Consider the following 26,802-nt stretch of genomic DNA (forward strand, 5'->3'; position numbering starts at 1 on the left):
ATACACCCCACATAAAAATTTATTATTAAATGATATATACTTTTATATGAAATGACTATCTAGCCCACAAAAACCAAATTAGTTGAAGTAAAACAATCAAATTAGTTGAGCAAAAAATTTCAAGAAACAAGCTACCAGGAGCTCGGCAAATTCGAGTGGTTTAGCAAGCGGAGCATCCTGCCGGTGGCTGAGCAAACATGAAGTTTAACATTGTTAATCCCACCATCGGGTGCCAGAAGAAGCTTGAGATCGACGACGACACCAAACTACGTGCATTGTGGGACAAGAGGATCTCTAAAGAAGTCAATGGTGATGCATTGAGTGATGACATTAGGAGGTATGTCAAAACCTACCGCAGAACATTCACAAACAAAAAAATAAAAAATAAAATAAATTTCAACTTTAAAAAGTAACACTTTCACAATAATTCGAATCAAAACCAATGCAGGAGTGCCTTTCAGTTAAAGCCGCTGAAATGTCTGCAGAAAAGAAACGTTTATGTTTGCTTTCAATTTAGGCCTTAGGGATATTGTTCTCAAGCTCGACACGAAGGGAGTGGTGGTGGTTGATATTACGTCTATGGAGGATTATATGGGTCCAGAGGTTTGTGTCATGGAGAATATACAAATGTTGGGAAAAAGTTTCAAATGTTTTTTTGTCAATGGTAGAACAGAGCTTGATGTGGCTCATGAACTTGCTCAATATGCAGTTCGTGCTTATGATTTTAAATCTGGGATTGAAGAGGAGCTTACTTGGCTCTCTCCTCTTGTACTGTCTGTTGATTCCTTATGTTAATGAAAGTCATATTTTCATAAAAAATTGAAATAAGAAAAAATCTATAAACATAACTAAATGTGTAGAAAATTGATGGAAGACTAAACCCTCGAGTGGACAAAACTAAAAGTGCAGAAAATTGAATAGAGAATATAAAAAAAAAATCTTAAATTTCACAAAGAGTGTGGATGTAAGGGTAGTATTGGAAAGTAAGTGAGGTGTATTAAGATAAATTTTAATCTAAAAAGTAAACGTAGGATGTATTAAGTATGTAGGGTGTAGTCAACAAAATGTAGGGTGTGTATAAAACAACCCATCTACATGCATTTTATTCTTTTAAAAGTTGCCGGAAAAAAAAAAGATTAGGTAAAATCATTCTTTAATAATCTCAGATTGAAATTTTAAGCCAAAACCATTGGAGGAGAAAAAATGTTTATAGGTTAGTGCTTAAATTTTAGGTTAAAACCCCGACCATTGGAGTTGGTCAATTGGGCTAGGTTCAAAAAATCCAAAAATCGAAAATAAGAGAACCGAATACCGAACCAAAACTGAAAAATCGAAAACGGAAAAAAAGAAAAAAACCTAATTAGAGAAACTGAACCAAACTGAACCGAAACCAAATTAGTAGCCTCATTGCGTACTGGAAAAAATATTAGTACTCTGTTAGCCAAATAAGTAAAAAATTATAGCCAAAGTTCATTACATTTTGTAATCCCGCATGCCTTGTCCACAACTTCATTGGAGAAAGTAAAAGTAGCACCTCCATACTCGTTGATCACACGGCTGAGAACGAGCATAGTCAGCGGCGTCATCAACCCATCTCCGAGGCTACCCAGAGTCCCGAACACCATCTGCATACCTAAAGATTCGACCTTTCTTTCCCCTTTTACAAGCTACACAATAAAACTCAGTTTCCTCCAATCACCTTCTTGGAAAAATTGAAAATCCTCACTTCCAAGTTCTTAATCTAATCACTTGCAAATATCAATAAAATTAAGTTAATTAACATTGTTTAAGATTTGTGATAGATTTACTTAGCAACAAATAAGCATCTTTTAAGAGATAAGATGAGTTACTACTTACTAGAAGTGGCCTTCTCCTATTGTATTTTCTGACAATCTCAAGGTGTTAATTGGATGGTCATATACTCAACAACTTAAAGCACGTTTTTGGAGTAATTAAGTCGGCTTTTTGTTTACTTAGGACTAATCGAACTGTTGGTTTCCCTAATTCCAACCATATGTATGTTTCTGAGGTTTACGCTCTTGCCTCTTTGCTACATTAGGAAATACAACTAAACAAATATTTTATTGTTGTGGCCTATATTTAACTGACAAAGAGAGGAGGCCCATGACACAGAGAAAATATAGAGAGAGATGTGTTTGTAGGGTTGTGTAGAGGATATGTTATTCCGCCCTACGCAGTGCCTTTATTTATAGTAATAAGGGAGGAAAAAAATCTTTCTCCTCCAAGGAATACAAGTCCTAATAGTAAAGAATAACTAGAATAAAATCTAATCTAGAATTTACACAATCACACTTAAATAAAAAGTTTATAACACTCCCCTTTGAGTGTGTAAATACTCAAGTAGATTCGGCATCATGTAGAGTTGAGGAAGTTAACTCTTCGGCACTGAATCTGGGAACACACTAGTCTCAAATAAGGTAAGAACTTGCATAAGGCAGTAAGTCTCACAAAAAACCCTATGGCTATGGTAAAAACCCGAGTAGGGACAAAATCTATAATCTAAGGAAAAATGTGTGAGTAATGCAAAGTCAAATGAAACGTCTACGGGACGTCATCGTAGTTATGATCAACCCAAGATGGGTGCCTCGTCAAAACCTCGTTAGGTAAAAAAACTCAATGGGAAAAATGATCCTAGTTGTAGGGAAAAAGAATACATTAAGATCAAGCAAGAATACTTCAGGATACTCCCATTGAGTTTGACACAATTCCAAAGAGAACCAACAATGTTACAACTCAGAAAGTTTACACATACCAATCCCTTGAACAAGAACGTCGCCTTTAGTACTAATTTAGTGAAGAGGTTGGCCAGATTATCTTGTGAATGGATTTGCGTGACTTCAATCTTCTGATGCTCTGGTTGTTGATGTGAGAAAAAGAACTTCGGCGCAATGTGCTTTGTGTTGTCTCCTTGCTGTTTGATGCATGTTATGTTGTCTTATTAGATTGTCGTCGGGATGGCAACGATGGGGTAAAGATCGTAGGAGCTTCGAATATGGCCCACAACTGCTCTTAACCAAAAGCATTCCCAAGTTACTTGGTGTAAGGCAAGAATTTCAGCATGGTTAGACGAAGTGGCAACTAAGGTCTATTTAGTTGACCTCCAAGAGATTGTGGTGCCTCCAACGGTAAAGATATAACCCATTTGAGAACGCGCCTTATGTGGATCAAATAAGTATCCTACGTCGGCATAACCAACAAGGTAAGAATTGACTCGAGATAAGGGGGTACGGCATCACTCGAGGATACATAGAGGTAGAACAAGCCCAGATCCGTTATACCTTTAAGGTAGCGGAATATATCTTTAACACCAGTCCAAAAAAAACTATACGAGACAAAAGATGAGTAGTATTATATATACATGGTTCTCATAGCCCAAGTAAGTAGAGACTCTAACCCACTGAGATCTACAACAACTTAGTCTGCTACACAACACAAGGATCGATTACAGACAGAGACTAACTATACAACACTTTGGCAGCTCACCCAAAAGATATGTACTCCTGGACTCCCTTCAACTAGCCCACACTAGAGCTGCCACTTGAAACTCAGCTAGTCGACCTTACACACCTGAAAGTACATGTTTAGGAAAAACAGGGTAAGCATAAAATGCCCAGTAGGGGTAAATTCATAGTCATTTAAAATTTCTAATGCATGCCGAAAGTAGTAAGTGTGATTCAAAACCACTTATATTCACAACTACGTAATCCAACAAATCTGAAATATGCTCAAAAGTTTCTGGAAAATAACATATGACAGAAAACAAAGATTTCGGAGCATCAATAGCTTGATAACAATGGTACAACACACAAGTTCAAAGTCACCTCTTTTGTCATGAAGATAACAAAGCCATTACCATTTAAAGAATCACTAGCACAACAAATCATAAAGATTTTCTTTTATCCCAAACAAGTGACAAGCAGATTGGAAAGAACCGTAATATACTTGACCAATATTCATATCACATGTATTTATCACTTTCGTAACTCATTCTCACAGCCCCCACACATAGAGCTTTCCCCGGGGAACCTTGGGTCATTGTGCCCATAATCAAATAACTTCATGGGTCATTGTGCCCATTCATACATTTCTTAACATTCACATCTGGCACAGGTATGATACGACTTTTCATCTACTTTCACAATTTGAAAAATCAAAATATTTTTATGGTTAAAGCACCTCTCCCTCAAACTAAATTTCTTGACATTCAACTTCCAGGGTGTTCGTTGACTTGTTCTGTAGTCCCCTTGTCCTTCTCTTCCTTCTATAAGTAAGAAAAACCATCACACACCACTTATACAAATACCAAACAACATACCCTAATTCAAGATTAATTGGGGACTTTAATCAAACACTTGGTGCTCAACTCTAAAACTAGAACATGAATTATGATTCCTACTCCCACCCAAGCCAATTCCTGGGTTAACAAACCAAAAACAAAAAAATCAAATAGATCCTAAAGGTAAGAAATAGATACCTTAAATGGAGACAAGGGAAAGATCCTCACTTGTTCTAGTCTTCACAAGCAAAGAAAACTAACTCCTCTTCCTTAGATTTCCTTTTTTGACAAGTTAAGAGCTAAAAAGGGATAACCCTTTCATTTCTTTCGGCTGGAAGGGGAAGCAGCTAATTGAGGGGGTTTTTAGAAACCCCATCCCCTTTTTCTAACGTCAGCTTTTCCTTTTTTTTTTTTTTTTTTTTTTTTTTTTTCCAAGCCATGGCTTGGTCTCAAAAGTAAGAGAACTTTTAATGGCCACAAGAAATCTACTCATAATCACCACCTAAAATTTTGTGGGGATATTACAGCTATTCATATGAGCTTTACCCTTATGGCAATTTACATTTATGAAGCTTGGGCTTGAATTATGCCTTGGACCTTGGTTGTAAAACTGGACACCATGATTCTTACATTTCCCATTCCACCGGTCTCACCTGTGGCCACATCCTCGTTTGTAATTATTGCCATAAGAGGATGTGATATTCACTTCAAGGGAATCATCATTCACTTCTAGGAATAACATCGATCCAGTAGGTTGGGACTGATGACTTTTTATCAGGAGCTCATTGTTCTATTCAGCCACGAAGAACATTAATATTAGCTAGTTATACTCGGTAAAGTCTCGCTCTCTATAGTGCTGCTGCAAGAGTATGTTGGAAGCATGAAAGGTGTTGAAAGTTTTTTTACAGCATATCTTCCTCAATGATATTCTCCCCACAAAGTTTGATCTGGGAGCTAATTCTGAACATTCAAAGTTATACTTAGCAACCGTCTTGAAATCCTGGATTCTCAAGTGTGTCCACTCATAACGAGTCCTTGGGAGAATGACAGTTTTCTGGTGATTGTATATATTTCAAAATGCCTTTCAGATAGCTAATGGATCTTCAACTGCTAGGTACTCGCTCTTCCATCCTTCATCAAGGTAGCGACGAATCAAGATCATGGCCTTCACCCAATCTTAAGATGATGCATTGTTTCCCTCCTTGATGGTGTCTTTAAGGTTTCTTGCCGTCAAATGGATCTTGGCATCCACTACCCATATGAGGTAGTTTTTCCCAGTAATATCAAAGGCAACAAAATCAAGTTTTGCCAAGTTCGCCATTTTCTGTTTCTAAAAGAAAAATAAGATGTGTAAGAACTTGCAATAGTATGTATTATGGAGGAATGTAGTGTTAGAATTTATGGTTCTTACAAATTTCTCATTTTGACATTCAGGCCAATATGATAAGCACTCGAAACTTCAGGCTCAAGATTTACACAATTAACGAGGAATGTGATTGTACCGCACCACTCTCATTGAAATAATATAGCGTAGGATGGGCGATTATGCCGCATCACTCAAACAGTAAGAAAATTTAAATATGTAGTGGAGGGTGGACAATTATACCGCACCACCTAAAATTGCAATAAAAGTTAAATATGTAGTTCAAAGATGGGCAATTGTACCACACCATCTAAAACGAAGTAAAATTAACATAAATAAGCACTGAGTTAGTAATCAGAAGCTACACCAAATAAGAAATAAAAAATATAAGTAATTGTTATATTGAGAACTAGGAGAAGGCATAGTGCTAGAAGATCTTGGCAAGGGTACATCAAGCAGGTGAGGTAGAGAAGGAAGAAAAACAATAAAATCCTTGGAGGAAGCATTTTTTGATGAAGGGAAATAGGAACTGGTTAAGGCTAGAGAGTCGTGCTGATAACGTGTTATAAATAGGCAAAAGTTAGAGAGATAACATTTGCTAGAGACAAGAGCGAAATAGGTACAATGCACACTGTTTAGTTTCGTAACTATAACACAAAATGATTGCAAGTAAATAAGGGAAGGAAGAGATATTGATATTATTGCTTTCACTTCTTTTCTTTTATGTTGTGTGTTGTAATCATACAAGGAATGCTCCTTATATAGAGTCATATCCGTGAAGAATTATAAAAGTGAAATGAGTGCATTTTGAAAAACATCATACAACAATAACAATGCTACTATTCTTAAATTTTCCCCATTTTTCATTTTTAACTAAAACATGTGAACATTCATTCCCACAACTTTTACAACAAAAAGTTCAAAATTAAAATACAAAAATTATAACAATTACAAAAAAGAAAAGATGACGTAAAGAAAATTATATATGTCATCCATCATAATCTTAAAGATCACGTATAGGAAAGTTATGTACGATTACAAAAAGAAAAAAGAAAATTATATACAATTACAAAAAGGAACAAAAACAGTGGTCCCAAGCTATGGTTTTGTTATGAATATAACAAAAGTGTAATCAACTCACAAAAAGGCTGGTTGACGTCGTGCACGCTGCCTTGTTTGTCTTTTTATCTTCCCTTTGTCCTTACCATTAAATAAAATTATTAGATTATTTTTGTTTAAACTTAAAATTTTAAATCACTTGGTACTACGGTCTAGTGTTATTCAACTTTACTTGTAAGTGAAAGGTCTTAAGTTTAATTCTTATCAAAGGCTAATTTGAACCACATTATTGCTAGTCCATTGTGAGGCTAAACTCACATCCTCCCCCTTAGTGTAGATAGGCTTTTTAGCCAAAATAGTCCTTGAGATTTGCATAACTCATCACTTTGGTCACTGAGATTTGAAATCAATAAAAGTGGTCCTTGAGTTTGTCCACTATCAATCATTTTGGTCCTTCAATGAAAATTTATATTAAATAAGGACCAAAATAACAAAAATACCATCAAATTAATAAACAATGGGCCAAATGATTTGATAAAAATTAAGGGTATTTTTATCATTTTAACCTTATTTAATGGAGATTTTTTTTTGGTGGACAAACTCAGGAGTTACTTCTATTGATTTTAAATCTCAGGCACCAAAGTGAGGAGTTATGTAAATCTCAAAGACCATTTTGGCTAAAAAACTGTGTATATACTATCGTTTGTCCTTACCATTAAATAAAACTATTAGGTTATTTTTTGTTAAAACTTAAAAGTTTTGTGCCACTTAGTATTACAGTCTGGTGGTATTCCTCTTCAGTAGTAAGTTTTGCAAAAGGCGAATTTGAATCGTATTATTGTTAGCCCATTGTGAGGCTAAACCCACCCCCTCTCGTTTATTGTAGATAATATCGTTCGTTAAAAAATAAAACATTAAAGATTTGAAGTCCTTTCATTAATACTTTTTAAGACCATTAAGATAATTAAAGGAATATGACAATAGCATCCTCAAGCTAGGACGTTTTTCGTGTCAAAAGACAGAAGTTATGGGTTTTATCTCTATTATATTAATGTACACCCCTTAAACAGGTAATGGATCCATATGGAACGGTGTGATATTTGTTAATATAGGTTTTACCTTAGTGAGATATACAATCTTTATTAGATAAGACTTTTTAATTTGTTTCAAAATAGAATGACGTACTATACGTTATTATATAAATTGGCAAGCTTATAGTTTATGAGAAAATAATCTTCTTCGGACTCTGTTTATGGAAATCCTGGTAATCAATCAATTTTGTTCATTCATCGTATATCGTCCGGTCAGTTTTTATTATATACTATTTTTATTTAATTTAAAATTTAAAATAATTTCTAATCACACGATATAAGACGAATGAACACGATTGATTGATCCCAAAGGATCCGGAGAGGATTCAATTCTTAGTTAATGTATCCTTATTTAGCACACTGAAATAACTCCTGGGTCTCCCTTTCCATATAAAGAAAGCACAGAAACCCACACCTCAGTTATCCCTTCCCACGACACCTCCGCCGTTCCTCTTTCTGTCTCTCTCTTCCTCGACCCCGGTAGACTAATTGCGAATCTGCCATGGGAAAGGACAGAGGAGGAGGAGGTGGAAAACAAAAGCTCCGACCTCCCAACGGTCCTGACTCACCTGCACTTCCTTACTCCTCTTCCCAGCCAGAGAGGGTTGAACCCACCGCCTCCACAAGCCACTCCAAACCCCCAAATTTTATCCCAAACCCAAAGAAGCCCAGAAATCCCAATTGGGTTTCACGGAATCGGCGTGGCCCGCTGGTCAAACAGCAGTTTGTGAAGAAATCTGAGGTGGGCTCTTCCAACGATCAAGTGGGGTCTGGGCGTATTGTCGAGACAGCAACTGGGCAACAAGAAGAACATGAAGAAAAGGAAGAAGAAGAAGAAAAAGAGAGAATCGCTATTGGTGTTGGTGTTGCGGGGGAAGACGTTGGGGCGTCGGAGTCCAGAAAATCTCATGAGGATGATGATTATGATGTGGTGAGTAGATTGGAAGAGTTGCAGCTGGGTGTCCAAGAGCCCGAGTTGTCGGACGAGCAGCTAAGGATCAATGATCAGGCTCAGGCGGATGAGGTAATATGAGACCTTCAAGTTTTTTTACGTTCTCGTTGATGCTAGCTTTAATTGTTGCCACCATTTTTAAGTATAACTTAGTTAGTGTAGCTTGGATTTCAATTCAGGCTTACTTATTTAGCTGTAGTGTGCTGAAATCATGAGAATTTCCCCGGTGCCACCGTGCTGGTGGTATCAAATAATAATCACACATTAGTTGGATATTAGTCTATTAGATGATACCTCATGTATTAAAAATTGAGGTTCACTTGGTATTTATCTCTGCATCATTGCTTATTTTCTTAAAGTAAAATCTGGGCAATTTGATTCCCTGCTTACGCTTATCAGCCCTCTCTTCGATTCACAAGTCATAGTTATTTGCAAAGCATGCTCTTGAGTCTTGACATTTCTGGACAAAGGTTGTACAGGGCAAGTGTTTTGGTTTTATCTACCTGGGTTTATGAAAAATCAAATCAATGGGGATGGAAAATTATTCAGTAAAATTGACCATGGAAGCACTTCAGTTTTTCTTGTGTCTCAAACAATATAAATATTTATATAGTGAATTTCAGAGAAAGAATAGAATAAATAGTGAATTTCCCTAGGAAGAGCTTTTGTTGTCGTTTCCAGATTTGAAAAATAGTTAATGGATAATTGGATAGTTTATTTGATTTGTCACTTTGGCTTTTCTTGAACTGAATTAGTATTAGTTTTGGTATAGTGAAAACCATACCATTACATTGGTTCATTTTGTCATATTTCTATTATATACAGTCCCTTCTATTGTTTTAAGTTTGAACAAGAAATAGAATTGGGAACATCAGAGGGAGCAAAAAAATAGTGACAGAAATAGAATTGGGGAATGTTAAAAACAAATAACCGTGAACTTTTAAAATTACTGGAGAGCATCTTCAGTCTGAAAGAAAACTCTTGAGTCTATGATGTTATCGTGGTTATTTGTAACAGGCTTTTGCATGTTCTTTATTGGTGACATATTATTCACTTACCAAAAAAATATTCTTGAGGTTTGCTTCATCTTCAAAGGTTGGGATTTAAATTCATCTCATAACAAACTTTAGGAACCCAGAAAAGAGTTAAAAACCAAAGAGAATATTGAGTTCAGGATTCATTATCATAAGGATTCGACGTAACCTTGGAGTGCCGGCTGTCGACTACCTGACGCCCTCCCCCTCCTCCTTTATCTGGGCTTGGGACCGGTAATGTAAGATAAACTTACACAGGCGGAGTTAAAGAGAATATTGAATAAGGTAATTTTAATCTAGCATGTATGCTGTATGGACTATGGAGACAGAAATATTCGAGTTAAATAATGTTAATCTCGCACGAGCTTTGAAATTTTCATTTATATACCATTCAACAGTTGCTTCAAGACTAATTCCATATATGCACCCAGTATAGGTTAGGATTTAGTTCTGGTATAAATTTCTTTTACTCTTGAAGTTTTTTGAAAATTAATGATCGACTTTTAATTTGGATGCCTTATGTGTCTTTATGCATTCCTCGTCCCCAGATTTGAAATGAATTGTCAAGAAAAAAAAAAGAAAATTAATTATATCTACAAAGGCATTGGAGAAGATAGTTGAGAATCAGTACTCAGTATGCCAAGAAAGAAGAAGATGAAGTTTTTGAGGGGTGGAAGGAGAGAGACGAGTATGATTCATAGTAAAGAGGGAGAAGAGAGTATAAATAATCAAAGAAGTTTGAAACATTTTATTCATTTCTATGTTTAATAGTTGCTGTTAATAAAACAAGCTAGTAAAATATAATCTAGATACAAGCCTAGCCATTGAAAGCTTCAATCTAATTCAATCTAATGATTTAAACAGTGTGTCACAATGAGTGTCAAAAGTGTTGTCTCGTGATTGTGAACCATTTGTTTTAAGCGTACCCTTTTTAGTGCTATCTCTTGTGATGTGAAAGCTTTAAACATAATTATAAATCGGTTTAATTTCTTTTGGCTGGTCTATATAAGCATATGCATTTACTTTTAATTTTTTTTCTTACAACTGTTATCCGACATGTAATCATTCTATTGTTTTACTTTCTAGGATTCAATTCATCTTTATCATTTTTACTTGTACAAGTGATCTGGTAATTCTACATGATTTGGTCTACCACAAAGTTTTCTTTTTATTTGTTATAAAACTCCCCATAAGTCACCCTCAGTTTCGGGGTGTGACAGATCGGTATAATTTGGTGCTCACACGTTTTCTAACTTTTTGCTACATAAACATGTTTGAAAGTGAAACATAACAATGAATGATAGGGTGATGGATGTGACTCTGTTTATATGTGAGATATATAATTTGGTCCTCACATGTAGGAGCATTTCGAGCCTCCTTTATGTTACTTTTTCTAATTTCTTCAGCGTGCAATTGCTCTTTTTCTTTGGCACTTTTTCTCATCATTATGTTTTTGGCAGTTGCTCGCTATGGAGTCCATTTATGGAGACCATTTTTGCATTTTTGAAAGACAAAGAGACCTTCGATCATTTCAGGTTTGGCAATAATCCATGATTTTAGAGTTCCTTTAATTATTTATTTGAAAGAAATTCATATGACACCTGTGCATATGCAGATTCATATACACATCGAAGCTCCTGGTGAAATTGCTGTTACTACAAAGTTGAATTCATCGGATCATAAGACCAGAAGCAACAGTTCTGATGACTTCTCATATCCTTTCAATGTCCAGCATCTTCCACCAATTATATTGACGTGTATATTACCTAAATCATACCCAAGTCACCTACCACCTTATTTTTCAATATCTGTTCAGTGGCTGGATTCTAGTAAAATCTCCAATTTGTGTTCTATGCTGGATTCAATATGGACAGAACAATCTGGACAGGAGGTTATGTACCAATGGGTGGAATGGCTTCAAAATTCTTCTCTCTCTTATCTGGGGTTTGATAAAGAAATAATTCTTGGTCCTTATGGTGTAAGGGCTGCTGTAGATAGACGTGCAGTTACAGGAAGTGTCTCTCCAGATGTTGATATTCCGTTTATTAAAAGTTACAACGATGATAAACTACTTGAGAACTTTCACGATAATTTGCACGAGTGCTGCATCTGTTTCAGTGAGTATGCAGGTAATTATATTCTTTCATGACATAGGTTCTTTTGAATTTGATATAGAATTAACTTCTATTATGAAATTGGTCTGTCATGTTTCTCTCTTTTTTTTTTTTTTTTTCCTTTTGTGCCGAGGAATATAAAACATATATTCAGCGAGTTCACTTTAAAGTACACTAATTTTTCTTCAAGTTTGAGAATAATCAATAGTGATGGCACTATACGTTCTTTTTCATATGCTATATGACGAACATATATTCTGGTTAACTTTAGTATGATCATTGTTCGCATGCACATAGCCAAATAATTCTTCAAACAATTATGTCTGGGATTTCCAGTCAAATCATTTAGAGTTTAGCAGTAAGATCAACAGTTCAAAACATTTTTGAATCACACAAGTCAAATCAAAATTAACTTTTTGGTAACTTGTGATATTTTTCTAGTCCTTTTCCTTCTGATTTCTGCACATACATAACTATGCATTAAAAACTTGTATTCTTGTGTCTTTGTTAAACCACATCCTTGTAATGCATTTCTTGAGTATTCCATCCTTAGGATGAATCTATCAGTATCCAATTTTTCCTTTTAATTTATTTTAATTACTTTGTAGTTGATTGACCGTGTCAAACGCCCTTGTAATTAGCTTAATTGATTCATCCTTAGTAGGCGGTTTATCACTGTGCCATCTGTTAATGAAAATTTCAGGTCTTATTCATCGCACTAACTACTGTATCTTTCTAGGCACTGAGTTTATCAGGCTACCATGCCGGCATTTCTTCTGTGGGGGATGCATGAAGACTTATTCTAACATACATGTCAAGGAAGGCACCGTACACAAACTGCAGTGTCCAGATGCAAAATGTGGGAGTATGATCCCACCAGGTTTGTTAAAACGATTGCTTGGTGATGAAGAGTTTGAACGATGGGATTCCTTAATGTTGACTAAAACACTAGAGTCAATGTCGGATGTCGTGTACTGCTCAAGATGTGAAACTCCCTGCATAGCGGATGAAGACCAGCATGCCCAATGCGTAAAGTGCTTCTTTAGCTTTTGCACACTTTGCAGGGAGCGGCGGCATGTGGGTGTTGAATGTATGACACCAGAGCTTAAGCTTCGTATCTTGCAGGTAAAATTTAAACTGCTTTATCATGTTTATCATTTCATCAAAGCAGGATTTTGTGGTAAAATCAACTGACGTTTGGTAAAAGATATATTTGGTTGTGAAGGTTTATACTATATCCTTTTGGGTGGTGCTATCCACATCCATTTTTACTTCTCACACACCCCTCTCATTTTTCGGGCGTCGGATCGAATGAATTGAAGTTCAATGGACAAAACTTAACAAGGGTGTGTGAGAGGTAAAAAGGGGTGTGTGAATACCACTACCCATCTTTTTTTATCAGATAGTTTAAGGTATACAAGTTTATCTGTGTAGTCTGAGTTCATTGAGTAAGAATATGCAATGGTTGAGTTAAATGGTCCAGAACCCTGCTTTCTGCCTCTTCACACATTCACACAGACAAATTTCTGTTTTCGTTTCTGGTTCAGCATGCATCTAAAGATTTTTATTCTCATCTGATTTTTTCAATGTCAATTGATTATTGTTGCAACTTGAATCTAATTATGCGTAAGAGAAAAAAGAATATTGAACAATTTTTATCCTAAGATACATGGTTATTATTCTACTCATAATAAAAATTCGGGTTTGAAGGCATGTTTTCTGCCATGCTAATATGCTAGAGAAAAATCAATTCATCTAGTTTCTTAATTGTATGTTAGAAACTTCATTACATTTTCGTAGACTTAGAATTTAACTGTAAACGAATTTATTGAGCAGGAACGTCAGAGTTCATCTCACTTGAAGGATGATCAAAAACGCAAAGAACTTGAGATGATCAATGAGGTTCTCAGTGTGAGGGAAATTCTTCGCGATGCAAAGCAATGCCCATCGTGTAAGATGGCAATATCCAAAACTGGGGGCTGCAACAAGATGGTGTGTGAAAACTGTGGGCACTACTTCTGCTACCGCTGTGATAAGGAAATTGACGGATATGATCATTTCAGGTGCTTAAATCGATTTAAAGTATTTACAGGCTATTCCTATTGTTGATTTCTACATGCATGAATATTTACATACCTACTTTCTGTATAACTAATTAACTTGTTTTAATTGAAGAGATGGTGAATGTGAACTATTCCCGCAAGAAGAAATTCGGAACTGGGAAGCACAGATGAATCCACGGCAGGTTTTGGGTCAGATTCAAGCTCAACTCTTTGTTCAGAATGGTCAGGTGTGCCCTAATTGTCGTCAGTTTAATGCCAAGGTGAGTCAAATATGTGCCCTAAGTGATGATTGTACATATTGAGGAAACTTATGTCGCTCTCTTTTTGATTCTGTTTTTTGGTTTTCGCAAATTTTGACGTAGCAAGCACACTAGCATATGGTATAGTAATTATCCTTTATGTTTTCGAAGTTTTGTGAATACGACTAACAAGAAACTTTTCCGGCCAGATTGGCAATAACAATCACATGTTCTGCTGGGCGTGTCAAAACCACTATTGCTATTTGTGCAAGAAGATGGTGAGGCGAGGCTCTCATCATTACGGACCTAAAGGTTGCAAACAACACACTGAAGGATAGTTACGAACACAAACACAATTACATCGATCTATTCAAAGGAGTGAATGAAAACATTGTGGACGGACTCAGATCACATGTAAGTGAACGTTGTGGAGATTACATATGATCGGAACTTGAACAGCCAAGTGAAAATAAATGTTGTGGAGATTACTATGATCGGAACTTGAACAGCCAAGTGAAAATAAATGTTCTTTTCTATTCGCGGCAGTCAATGGCATCTTACCAGACTGCGTTTTCCTGTTTCAGGGAAATTAACAGCCTCTGTTCATTTTTCTGCACAAATTATTACGCTTCGTTTTGGCAAGGATATTCAATGTTGCATAGTTTCTTTTTCTATTCTCTTTTCTGTTCTCTCAAATGGGTCCGTTTTGGCCAACGGAACTTTAGTTACTTTAAAATATTAGAAAAATTATAAGTCTCATTAGTCCAAAGTATATGCGTTTAAAAAGATAATGAATGATACTTTGTACAAAAAAAGATAATGATCGAGGGAGGTCATGTGGTGGATTTCCTCTTATGGTTTGATGTATTTGGTGGAGATTATCATATTAAGTCCACCTCTCCACAAATGAGCTGGGCAACAACCCATTTCGCCCCCCCAAAACAAAAACCCACTTCACTCCATCCAATTAGCTGGGCTTGGGTGGAGGCCAACCATCTACTTAGCTTAGAATGGACTGACCCAGTAACCAACCCATTTGACATCAGGCTAATGCCAGCATGATGTCAGACACGGATAGGATTTTTTTTTTTTTTTTTTTTTTTTGCACCAGGCGCGTGAGAAATATGTGCTGGTGGGCGCGCGTTCCCGACAGCACGCAGATGGGTGGGCCCGCGCTGCAAGTGCATTATAGGAAGTGAGACTTGGGTCACGTGGCGCAGCGATGGCCATTGGATTTCGAACAACTAGTTTTCTGGACCGTTGGAAATCCAACAATCAAGAGTTTGAAATCTAACAGGTAGTGACGTGGCAAAATCTGGACTATTCGATTTCTAGATTAATGGTATAGGTTTTTTGGCCAAAAAACTTTAAAAAAATTAATAAATAAAGAAAATGTCAGAAATCTTACAGTTTGCCACGTGTCCAATTTTAGGCTGTTGGATTTCAATCTTTTTGAAATCCAACAATCCAGATTAATTAACTTAATAAAAATTGTTAAAAAATATTAAAAATTGTTTAAAAAAATATAGAAAAAATAAAATGAAAATTTTTTTTTCTATAAATACCTAACCATCATCTTTCACCTTACACCACATTTTAATATTTTCGACACTTTCAACCAAAATTTTCATATACTTTTGTGTGAAAAAAATGGCTAATTAGACGATCATCGAAGATGTTACGTTGTGTGAATGTTGGGTTCAAGCTACTAATAACCCGATTACAGGTAATGAGATGCAGTTGCGAGAACTTTGGAGTAAAATTACAACATCATTTTGCGAGAAACTTGGGAAAAAATCAAAAAGTTGTCAAGGTTATTGGAAAAAAGAAACTCAACCAATCGCTTACTTGTTGGAAAAACGCCCTCTCTCAAGCTGCTAATAATCTAAGTAGTGGCATAAGTTTAGCGGATCAGGTGATAATATATTTATTTATTTATTTGTATTACACCCGCATTTTATAATATTGTCTTATCCCGCATTAATTACCTTGATTATAAAATTGTCTTCTCTTGTATTTTATAGGCACTTCAAGCATAAGTTTGGTACAATGAGAACAACAAAAACAAATCATTCAACCGCTGGGAACGTTGGAATGTTGTCAAAGCTTGTATCAACTTGTCCAGAAGTTGTCATGCATGGCATCCCTCTACACTCTTCGCCAAAAGCAGACTTGGACCAACAGGAAGGGAAATGCCTAAAGGGATGCCTGAAGCAGTGTTAGAGCTGACTCGTCCATCACTAATGCCTCAAGGTAAAAAGGTGGTAGTGAAAAAAGGGAGTTCTTCTAAGAATGACTACAAAATATAGGGACAAACTTGCTCACCAAGGTGAACTGAACTTGGCATGAGACGCGGCTAGAGATGAGGCAAAAGCTACAAATATGCAAGTAATCTTAGCAGCTATTGAGAGACGTGATGCGAATAATGAGAGACAAAGACAACTACTTAATTAAGAAAGGGAGATGCGTAGAGAAGAAATGATGGCTCTACAAGATCGTGACACTATGAACTAGTCTCTCGAATAAGCATCTTTGTATTCTAACGAAGATCCTAGCTACTAAGACTTTATGCAATTTCTTATTTATTTTTAGTACTTTATGTAGTCTCATATTTATTGTACTTTATGTAATTTCGTATTTATTTTTAGTATGTTATGTAATTTATTATTTATTTTTAGTAGTTTATGTAAATTCTTATTTATTTTTAGTACTTTATGTAGTTTCATATTTATTAAATAGCGTACTTTATTTAAACTAAGAGCATGTTTATTCAGACAAAATAAAACTACAAAAATAAACCAAATAAACTTAAAAAAAAAAACACACCAAATAAAATTACATAAACACATCCAATAAATTTATAAAAAACACACCAGATAAAATTACAAAAACACACCAAATTCTTACAAAATCATGACATGTGATGCTACGGAAATGGTTAAAATTCTCCATTAAAATATATCCACAAAAATTGTACTTTCAGATAATGACACATGACATGACAATATTGGTTAAAAATCCTATTCGAAAAGCATAATAATAATATTTTAATATGAATTGACTAGGCAATTCAGTTTAGAGCAACTCCACCCCATTGGGGTAGGTCGGCTCAAAGCACAAAAAACAGCCCAACACCCCCCAAAACTCTTCCAGCCCAGCCCAAGCCAACTTCTAGGTTGGCCCAAAATGTGCTGAGCCAAGGTCCGACCTATGTGACGTCGCATTGGCGTCAACATGACGTCACTGGCCAGTTTTGAATTTTTTTTGCGCCAAGCGCATGGGAAACATGCGTGAGTGGCCGCATGTTCCCAACAAGAAAAAGGGGTATGTGCTGGCCACGTGCTTCGGCATGGGCCATTGGATTTCCAACGACTAGTTTTTTGGACCGTTGGATTTCCAACGGTTAAAAAATTTTGAAAATCAAATCCAACGGCTAATGACGTGGCACATTTTGGGACGTCTGATCCCAAGATCAACGGTCCACGATTTTCGCCCAAAAATGAAAAAAAAATGCACAACGGTCAGAATTATGACTGTTAGCCACGTGTCAACATCTAGGTTGTTGGATTTGAATCTTTTTCAAATCCAACGGTCTAGATTAATTAACTTAATAAAAAATTATTAATAATTGTTTAAAAACACAGAAAAAAAACTTTATTATTTTTTTCTATAAATACCTAACCACCATCTTCCACAAAATAGTACTTTCGGATAATGACATATGGCGTGACGAGATTGGTTAAAAATCCTATCCGAAATTAAAACTTTTTTTTTTATTTTATAAAAAAAATTAATAATATTTTAAGTGGGCTGGGTGCCAGCACATTTTGTAAGGGGTGGAGATCGTTTGTGCTAGCGTATTTTTTAGGGATGGAGATGCATTTGGCCAATTACTATTCATTGGGGTCTATCGCTATTCATTGAGTGGATTAAATGAGCTGGGTGCCAACGTATTTGCTCATAGGGATGGAGTTGAACTTGGATAATTATTATTCATTGCAATCAATTACTATTTACTTAGGTGGATTGAATTGACTCTTGACCAGGGGTTTTTAAATGAGTTCTACTTGGTTTGCAATTCGGGTTTATTTAACCCTATTGAATACTATAATGTTAGCTGGGCCTAGAAGTTGCAGCAGTAAAAAGCCCAAATCATGCCATCCGAGAAAAGGCAACAGAATGTCAGCTGGAGGTGCATGTGGCTGATTGTGGACTTCTTATTTTTGTGTTGCACACACTAACGGTTGCCAACCAAACTCATGAACATATTTAACTTCTCTCTCGCTTAGTTCTTCTTCTTTTCAGGTCACACTGCAAACTCAGTCTGATTCACCTTCAACCAAGTGCTCCCTCCTCAAATTGTAAGCTCTCTCTCTCTCTCTCTCTCTCTCCCTCTCTCTCTCTCTCTCCTGATTTAATTTTCTTCTTTTGTGTAATATTATTCTGGATATTTGTTTGGCTTTCATTTGGGTTTTGATCAGTGATCTAACAAGCACCATTCAGGCTCTAGGCAATGCACCACCATGATTATTCCTCAAGCGTTTAAAAAATTAAAAAGGTTGCCTAGGTGCCCGCTTAGACTGCATAGATCATAACTCTCACATGAATAGAAAATAGATAACTTTTATTTTGTATTATATTTTATCAATAAATTGTAGTAGGCTTGTTGGATACCTGGATGAACACTCATTATATTTTTGGTCGTAATTTTCAATATGTTTTAGTACTTTATAATTAATGTCATTTTATTTTATTACTTGTGTATCTCAATATAATTATGTATTTGCATAAGTACAAGTAAACATTTATTCATATGTTATTATGATAAATTTAATTAACACTAAATAAAACCTAGGCCCCCACTAGACGCCTAGGTGATAGCTGTGGTCTAGCACCTTTTAGCACTTAGGTTTCGATGCTTTGCTATTTTCCCCAACTAATTAAATTTGCCATTTATGTTGATTTAAAAATAATTGTTGATATTTTTGGCTAATTTGCAATTTTGCATTGATTTGATTGGGTTTACTTGTTTGAAGTTGCAGTGTAGCCAATTTGATTGGATATCGAAGACAAGGGCGGAAGGAGAGGCATTCCTTCTTTAGCGTTATTCTTGCAGGTTGCACCATTGGTCATTTGGTAAGTTTCAAGCACTTGCATCTCTTTAATTTCCTGCTTTTGTTTTGAATATTTTTGGTACTCTGCAATACTTACTGCTACTGGGGATATATGTTCGAAATCCTTTTCACTTTCCGTGTATTTGATTTTAGAACTTGTAAGCATGCTTAAGGTCATAGAAGTGCCTGCTATTTGATTATTTAGTAAAATGTGTAACATATGCTATAAATGTTAGAATTGCCCCAAATGACTACATCTTTGAGTATGATAACTGAATCGACACATTTTGTTTCTTAGTTCACATAAGAAATATGTAAAAGTTTTGATTTCTAGTCCCTGAAGAGCAGTAGTGGTTAATTGGGGCTCAAGAAAAGGTATAGAGAGAGAGAGAGAATGGAGCAGTGTTCAACTGGGGCTCTAGTCCCGGTAGTGAAACCAGAACCAAAGGAGTCAAGCATCAGGGATTTGGCAGATCTAGGCAGCGGTAACATGGGTTGTCCAGTGCATGAGAAAGGACTGGCAGAGGTCGACAGGGACTTGTTATGTCCAATTTGTATGCAGGTGGTAAAGGACGTCTTCCTCACAGCATGTGGTCATAGCTTCTGCTACATGTGCATCAAGACCCACCTCAGCAACAAGAGCGACTGCCCTTGCTGTGCCCAGTTCCTCAGCACCAACCAATTGTTCCTTAATTTTTTGCTGGACAAGGTCTCCTTAAATTCCCACTCCTTAAAGATGAAAAATGATATACTTGAAACTGCAACTTACTGTTGTACGACGTGTATTGTAGCTTCTGAAGAAGACCTCGGCTCGTCAAATTTCCAAAAGTGCATCCCCTGTAAAGCATTTTCGCCAGGCATTGCAATAGGTGAGTTTGGCTGTATGAGTCAAGTAAAATAATATATGAATTGTCGTTTGCTGTCTGAATATGGTGGTGTGCTGTGATAGGGATGTGAAGTGTCAATCAAGGAGCTAAACACCCTGTTGGCACTCCTGGCAGAGAAGAAGAGGAAAATGGAACAAGAAGAGGCGAAGAGAAACATGCAAATACTGCTTGACTTCTTGAATTGCCTAAGGAAGCAAAAAGTTGATGAGCTTAATGAGGTTTCTTCGTAAAGGTGTTAGTTGAAATATATTTGATTGAATTGAATTAAATGGTATCTGTTACTAAGTCAATTCGATATTGCAGGTGCAAACCCATCTCCAATTTATCAAAGAGGACATAGGTGCAGTAGAGAGGCGTAGAATGGAGTTATACCGTGCCAGGGACAAATACTCTATCAAGCTGCGGATGCTTGGAGCGGATGATTCTATTTATGGGGCAAGAAAGCAATGGCTTTCCTCTACAGATAACAATACCAGTGCACTTAGTGGACGATGAGGGATGTCTTCTTGGAATCTTCTAAGAAAAGATGCATCAGACTCCCAGTATATGACTCAAACTGGTCTTGCCATAGCCAGAAAAAAGCGGGTCCATGCACAGGTCAGTGACTGTCCTGTAATGATTGTAGACTAATTTTGCACTTTGTGTGCTTCTATTTTATAATGAATATACTACCCCTGGGATCTTTGCTATTATTTAAAGGCAACCCTCTCAATCATCCAAAACCTATTTCTTCATTTGCTCCTCAACAAAAGCCACTTCAATTATACCCTATAAATGCATTAATATACCTCTTTGTCAACTTGGCAGGAAATCGATACTTATACTGGGTTTTGGTTATGGGGTTTCTCGACTTTAGTTGAGTTTACATTTATTTTTAGGGAATTGTTATTAGCACTCCAAAATAGTCACGCCGCACTCCTCCCTACCTTTTTTATTCCATTAGGAAGGAGTGAAGAATGAATTTTTTTAATGTCAGCTCCCGTATTGGTCAATTTACTTGAATTTAAGGTAAGCTAGACCCTCCTCATTTTTACGGCTGTCTTGGTTTGTTCTCATTCCATCCCTAGCTGTAGTTTGGTGAACTCCAAGAGTGTTACCTGCAAAAGCGGCATCAGATGGTGAACCAACCATATTCCCAGCAAGAACAGGGCAAAGGTGTAATACAAGGAGAATGTTATACTGCAGGTCTTGCTGATTTTCAAACAGTACTCACTACATTAACACGTTATAGGTATGATCACAGATATTGGATCCCTTACAGAAATTTACTTTTTGTTTGGGTTAACAGTCAGATATACGATTTTATTAACTATAATCACCATTCTTTTTTGTTGGCTATGAAACAGTCGAATGAGGGTCATTGTTGAACTTAGGCATGGGGATCTATTTCACTCCCCCAATATAGTATCCAGGTGATAGTTACATTGCATATACTGTCTAAATTTCAGAATTAAATCTCTCGATTCCTTATGGATGAACTATGTTCTGGAGAAGTTGTAACTGGTATTGTTAACCTCATATGTTCATTTTCATTGCAGCATTGAATTGACTGTGATTATGAGTTATTTGCTACTGCCGGAGTATCACAGTGCATAAAAGTTTTTGACTTCTCTTCGGTATGATTTCGATTTTAAGATTGTTTTTACCATTACTTCCAACAACATTATTTTTCTACCTACAGTCGGTATTGTCAACTTCTAAAAGCAAGGCTGTTGAGATATTTTTGGTTGCTTGAAGGCATCGTCTAGTCAAAATGTCAAATACTAGAAGAAAGGGTGTTCAGATATTTTCAACAAAGACAATTTGCTGTATCTTTTTTATTGTTTGAATGCCTTCCTCTAACATATCAATATAGTTTTGATTCAATACAAAAGTTGATTTTACTTGGTATATTTGAACAAATAGAACTAACCATTGAACAATTAGCCAATTTAAAGAAAATTACTTGAATCGTAAACATTCATGTATGGTATTTAAAAAATCTCTCATAATTTATGTTTTTTTTTTTTTTTTCTGGATCTGGAGTATGAAGAATATTTGTTGATGGTATGACACAAAAACAACAACAACCAAACCTTATCCCACTAAGTGGGGTCAGCAGTATGAATCCTAGAACGTTATTGTGCTCGGTTTTGCACCAACTCTTCTGTTAGTGACAAGTACTTCATATCATTTTTTATAGTCTCTTTAAAAGTGTTCATAGGTCTTCATCTACCCCTTTTGCCGTGGGTCTCACATCTTCTAACCGGAGCATCTATAAGTCTTCGGGTTTATATATCCAAACCATCTAACCAATTTTCTCTCATCTTATCTTCAATTGTGGCCACTCTTATTTTACCTCGGATATCCTCATTCTTAATCATATCCTATCTTTTGTGCCCAGACATCCAACAAAGCATTCTCATCTCCGCTACACACATTTTTTGCACGTATTGCTTTTTGACATTTTAACATTTCGTACCATAAACCATCATTGGACTTATTGCCGTTCTATCACTTGAGCTTCAATGGCATACGACTATCGCACAACACACCGGATCCACTCTTCCACTTCATCTATCCAGCTCGTATTCTATGATTGAGATATCCATCTAATTCTCCGTTATTTTGCAAGATAGATCCAAGACAACTAAAACGTCCACACTTTGGTGAGGGGGTTGGTTTCTTAGACACACTCAAATTATGAAGCCAGCCAATCAGTTGACATCTCATTGACTACTGTATATGGCTTCATGGAAATTTTGATATTGATTGTTAATGATATTTCTTTAACAGGTTTTGAATGATCCAGCTAACGTGCACTGTCCTGTTATGGAGATGCCTACACGTTCAAAGCTTAGTTGCTTGAGCTGGAACAAGTTTACTAAAAACCATATAGCCAGTACTGATTATGAGGGAATAGTAGCAGTTTGGGATGCAAATACTCGGCAGGTAAGTGATGTTACTTGTTCTGATCGATGTGTCATGCGTGATTTGAACTTTTGTACTTGTTACATCACCTTTAGGTTTTTTGCTCATGCTTAAACTTTTTCGACAGAGTTTCATGGAATATGAAGAGCATGAAAAACGTGCTTGGAGTGTTGACTTTTCATGCACAGAGCCCACAAGGCTTGTATCTAGTAGTGATGATTATAAGGTACTCTCAAAATCTTTATATGTTAAACCAAGTATTTTATTATGCTTACGTGACCAGAAATGTAGTACCAGTATCTTTTTGGAAAAGCAATGAAATATTATTACCGTATGCACCATTTTTTACTTATAAAATCATTAGTAAGAAATTTTTGAGAAAACCCCAAGGCGGAAAATTGCTATTGTGTATGCTAATATATATTGTTGTGACTTTCGGGTTTAGGCAAATGTTGTATTTACTATGCTTGTCTTAAGGTTGGCTTGGTTGGTTTAGGCTAACAAAATAGTTGATGTGTCCTTGTGCCCTTTGACGATGCATATTGGTTGTGGAACTGTTTCCTATGTTTTAACTTTTAGAAATACCAGTAAATATGTCTTTTTTAACAATGCCAAACAATATTAGATCCCCCGCTTTATATACCTTGAGGTTGCGCTCACAGCTTCCCATCTGACTTTCGGGATTTAAGTGAGCAATTTTGAGTGACACGTACTTTTGCTTTCTCCTTTTTGGATGCTCAAGGAAGGGATCATTATAAACTAACCACATCCTTTATACCCTGTATATAAATCAGGTAAACCTTTGGTGCACAAGGCAGGAAGCTAGCGTTATTGATATTGATATGAAAGCCAACATATGTTCTGTTAAGTATAATCCGGGATCTGGCAACTGCATTACGGTATGCACCTTTCATTGCATGTATTGGAGAAACTTTAAGGCACACTATCTGCTTCATTGTTTGATCATGTGTAGTACTTGAATGATTTGAGAGCAACCTTGGTAATTTTCTTGCTTAATTTGCAGTAATATACGGTGCCTGAGAAATGCACCGGACTAACATGCCTTCAGCTGGCATGTGCATACGCTAATGTGTGCATGCACACATCTATTAAGTTTTTCTTTGACATTTTGTGGTGGGTGGGGTATGTGGTGCAAGAGTCATATACATGATTTGTCCTGTAAGCTGAAACCTTCTTCTTCTGCTTCCTTTTCCAGGTTGGTTCAGCAGACCATCACATCCACTATTATGATTTAAGAAATCCAAGCGAACCACTTCATGTGTTCACTGGGCATGGGAAAGCTGTTTCTTATGTAAAGTTTTTATCAAACTATGAGCTTGCCTATGCATCCACTGATAGCACATTGCGGTTATGGAATGTGAGGGATAATATTCCAGTAAGTAATTATTCCATGAAGCGAAGTTAGTTTAGTACACTTCAATAGTTAACAAGTTATTATATGCTCTAATCTACACGGTTTATGAAACCAATTGAGAAAATATAACAGATTTGACTTATTGACATCATGTTATGAAACTTAATTATCGATTAACTAAGTTGTACTCTTCATCTGTGTTTTGTTTGAAGGTTCGTACTTTCAAAGGTCACACAAATGAGAAGAACTTTGTAGGTCTTACAGTAAACAGCGAATACATTGCATGTGGCAGCGAAACAAATGAAGTGTTCGTGTATCATAAGGTTAATGGCATTCAAACTTAACCCATTCCTGCTTTTTGTTACCTAGTGATTAAGTAAAATTTCAGGGTATAATTTTTCAGGAAATCTCTAAACCGATGACTTGGCATAAATTTGGGTCGCCTGATTTGGATGACGTTGATGATGATGCGGGGTCATACTTCATTAGTGCTGTATGTTGAAAGAGTGATAGCCCTACCATGCTAACTGCTAACAGTCAAGGAACCATTAAAGTGTTGGTTCTTGCGGCGTAGACAACTCAATGGAAAACTAAAAGAAGGTTTCACGAGAGAGAGTTGTTTCTACGGTTCGATATTTGGTTGTTGAAGTCTAAATGCTAGGATTGAGATGCAATGCCAGCGAATGTTTCATTATTTGTTATATACAAAGAAAAGATACTAAATGTGCCAAAGAAAGTGAATATATATAGAGCAAAAATAGCTTTGGTTTGCGAGTAGACTTCTGTTTTATGCCCCAAGTCTTCGGTTCTTGAGTTCTCTAAGCCAATGGCTTATTGTGTATATCACAAAATTGATATAAACCAATTAGATATTGGACAGGAAGAGTAATAGTATGTTAACATAAGATTATAAGCACTGAAAATCGTATATTAACGGTGAAACCCAGGTCAGTAGGTTTTTCCGAGGAATATGCAGAAGCTTGTAGTGGACCGTCTGCTATCGGTGCAGCCAGTCAGCATCGGAGAATGCAAAGAAGGTGGTTCTCTCTCCTTTGCCCTCTCCCTCTTTTCCTCTCATCTCATCTCCTTTGTTCCCTTCCCCTTCCCAGCTTCCTTCCTCTTCTTCCTTCGCCTTTTCCAGTTTGCTCCTTTTCTTTTTTTATTCTCGGTTCTCCGTTGAGCGTAATCTCAGTTCTCCTTAAGTCGAGTCTCAACTATCCCGAGCTTCATGCCCCTTATCCGGTGTTTTTCGCTTGCTTTTACTGCTTTCTGTCTTTTATTTTTTCTTCCTCTCCTCTCCCTAGTTGTGATACTTCATCCCTATCCCACCATGTGTTTGGATTGGTGGGCTCCAATCAAAAATTGGATACCAAATCCACCTCCCTCCCTCACTTCCCTTCCCCCAATAGCATATGTTACTTTGTTTGTATATATTTGCAGAGGTTCGTGAAAGGGACTTAGATCTGGGGTCTATTTTCTCGGTTCGGAGTTTGGCTTCCTCTGAGGATGTGACGGCGGCAACAATGTGGTATTTGCTACCCGATAGTAAGGTTTTTTATTGTTTGTTTTTTTTGTAGCCTTCGGGCCTAAGCTGGTGTGGGCCTCTTGTTGTTTCTTGGACTGCCGCTCACATTTTTTTTGGGCCTTTTACTTTCTCTGTAGTTGTCCAGCCGATTCTTTTTGGGCCTTGTACTAGTTTTTTATTGCAACAAAAAATAATGTTTGTGATAAAAAAACAAAAAACAAAAACAAAATACAAACTGCTAGTTTAGGGACCGCTCAACAACTATTTCGTTTTTAGATTTTATTTTTATTTTTATTTTTTTTTAATATTGAAAATTCGTTTGGTAACTACTTTGAATTTTTAGTTTTTTGGGTAAAAAAAGATGAAAACTAAATACTAAAAGTCAAATTTTGAAAACTTAATAAAGTAGTTTTTACTCTTTAGTTTTCAAATTTCAAAAATAATAAAAACTGAACGCGTCTACATGGTTATCAAAAGACTTCTTAGCGTCTAGCATTAGATTGGATTTAATAACTCACAGTTTCAATACATTTAAAGGTCATTTAATAACCATTCGTATTCAAATTTTTTGAGAATTTCACTCCTGTTAGTAATGCTATGTAGAGTAAGTGGGGGATTATATGGCCACTGAAGACTATTATTGAAGGCATTTGTTGATTGCCCCATCATTTTTCAATATTTTTTGGAGTTATGCTTTTAGAGAATTTTTTTCTGTTAACACAATGCGGAGAGAACTTATTTCATGTCGTGTTAACTGCTTCTAATCCTTCCATTTATTT

General features: G+C 36.2%; 1 protein-coding gene, 1 long non-coding RNA gene and 1 pseudogene across 2 annotated transcripts; 2 read left to right on the forward strand and 1 right to left on the reverse strand.

The window, feature by feature from the left end:
- Positions 1–3,293: 3,293 nt before the first annotated feature.
- LOC108868177 lies at positions 3,294–5,003 on the reverse strand. Its single transcript, XR_007260956.1, has 2 exons — positions 4,496–5,003; positions 3,294–3,588 (listed from the first exon to the last, which is right to left on the reverse strand). It is a non-coding gene; the product is annotated as an uncharacterized LOC108868177 (long non-coding RNA).
- Positions 5,004–8,297: 3,294 nt separating this feature from the next.
- LOC103960442 (E3 ubiquitin-protein ligase RNF14) lies at positions 8,298–14,886 on the forward strand. Its single transcript, XM_009372921.3, has 7 exons — positions 8,298–8,834; positions 11,257–11,331; positions 11,412–11,925; positions 12,650–13,035; positions 13,747–13,973; positions 14,086–14,233; positions 14,422–14,886. Exons 1-7 carry the CDS (start codon positions 8,313–8,315, stop codon positions 14,548–14,550), a joined length of 2,001 nt encoding a protein of 666 aa, XP_009371196.2. The 5' UTR covers positions 8,298–8,312; the 3' UTR covers positions 14,551–14,886.
- Positions 14,887–19,720: 4,834 nt separating this feature from the next.
- Positions 19,721–25,613, forward strand: LOC103960466 (annotated as a pseudogene).
- Positions 25,614–26,802: the final 1,189 nt, after the last annotated feature.

Source organism: the organism of the source record quoted next, unplaced genomic scaffold (genome assembly GCF_019419815.1).
Source record: "Pyrus x bretschneideri cultivar Hongxiangsu unplaced genomic scaffold, Pyrus_bretschneideri_v1 Contig34, whole genome shotgun sequence".
NCBI lineage: Eukaryota > Viridiplantae > Streptophyta > Magnoliopsida > Rosales > Rosaceae > Pyrus > Pyrus x bretschneideri.

What these genes read in the sequence shown, in the direction of transcription:
- LOC103960442 (XM_009372921.3), top strand. Translation starts at nt 8,313, where the DNA reads ATGGGAAAGGACAGAGGAGGAGGAGGTGGAAAACAAAAGCTCCGACCT. An exon ending in ATCAGGCTCAGGCGGATGAG is followed by an intron (nt 8,835 to 11,256) that starts GTAATATGAGAC and finishes TGTTTTTGGCAG; the next exon opens with TTGCTCGCTATGGAGTCCAT. An exon ending in GAGACCTTCGATCATTTCAG is followed by an intron (nt 11,332 to 11,411) that starts GTTTGGCAATAA and finishes GTGCATATGCAG; the next exon opens with ATTCATATACACATCGAAGC.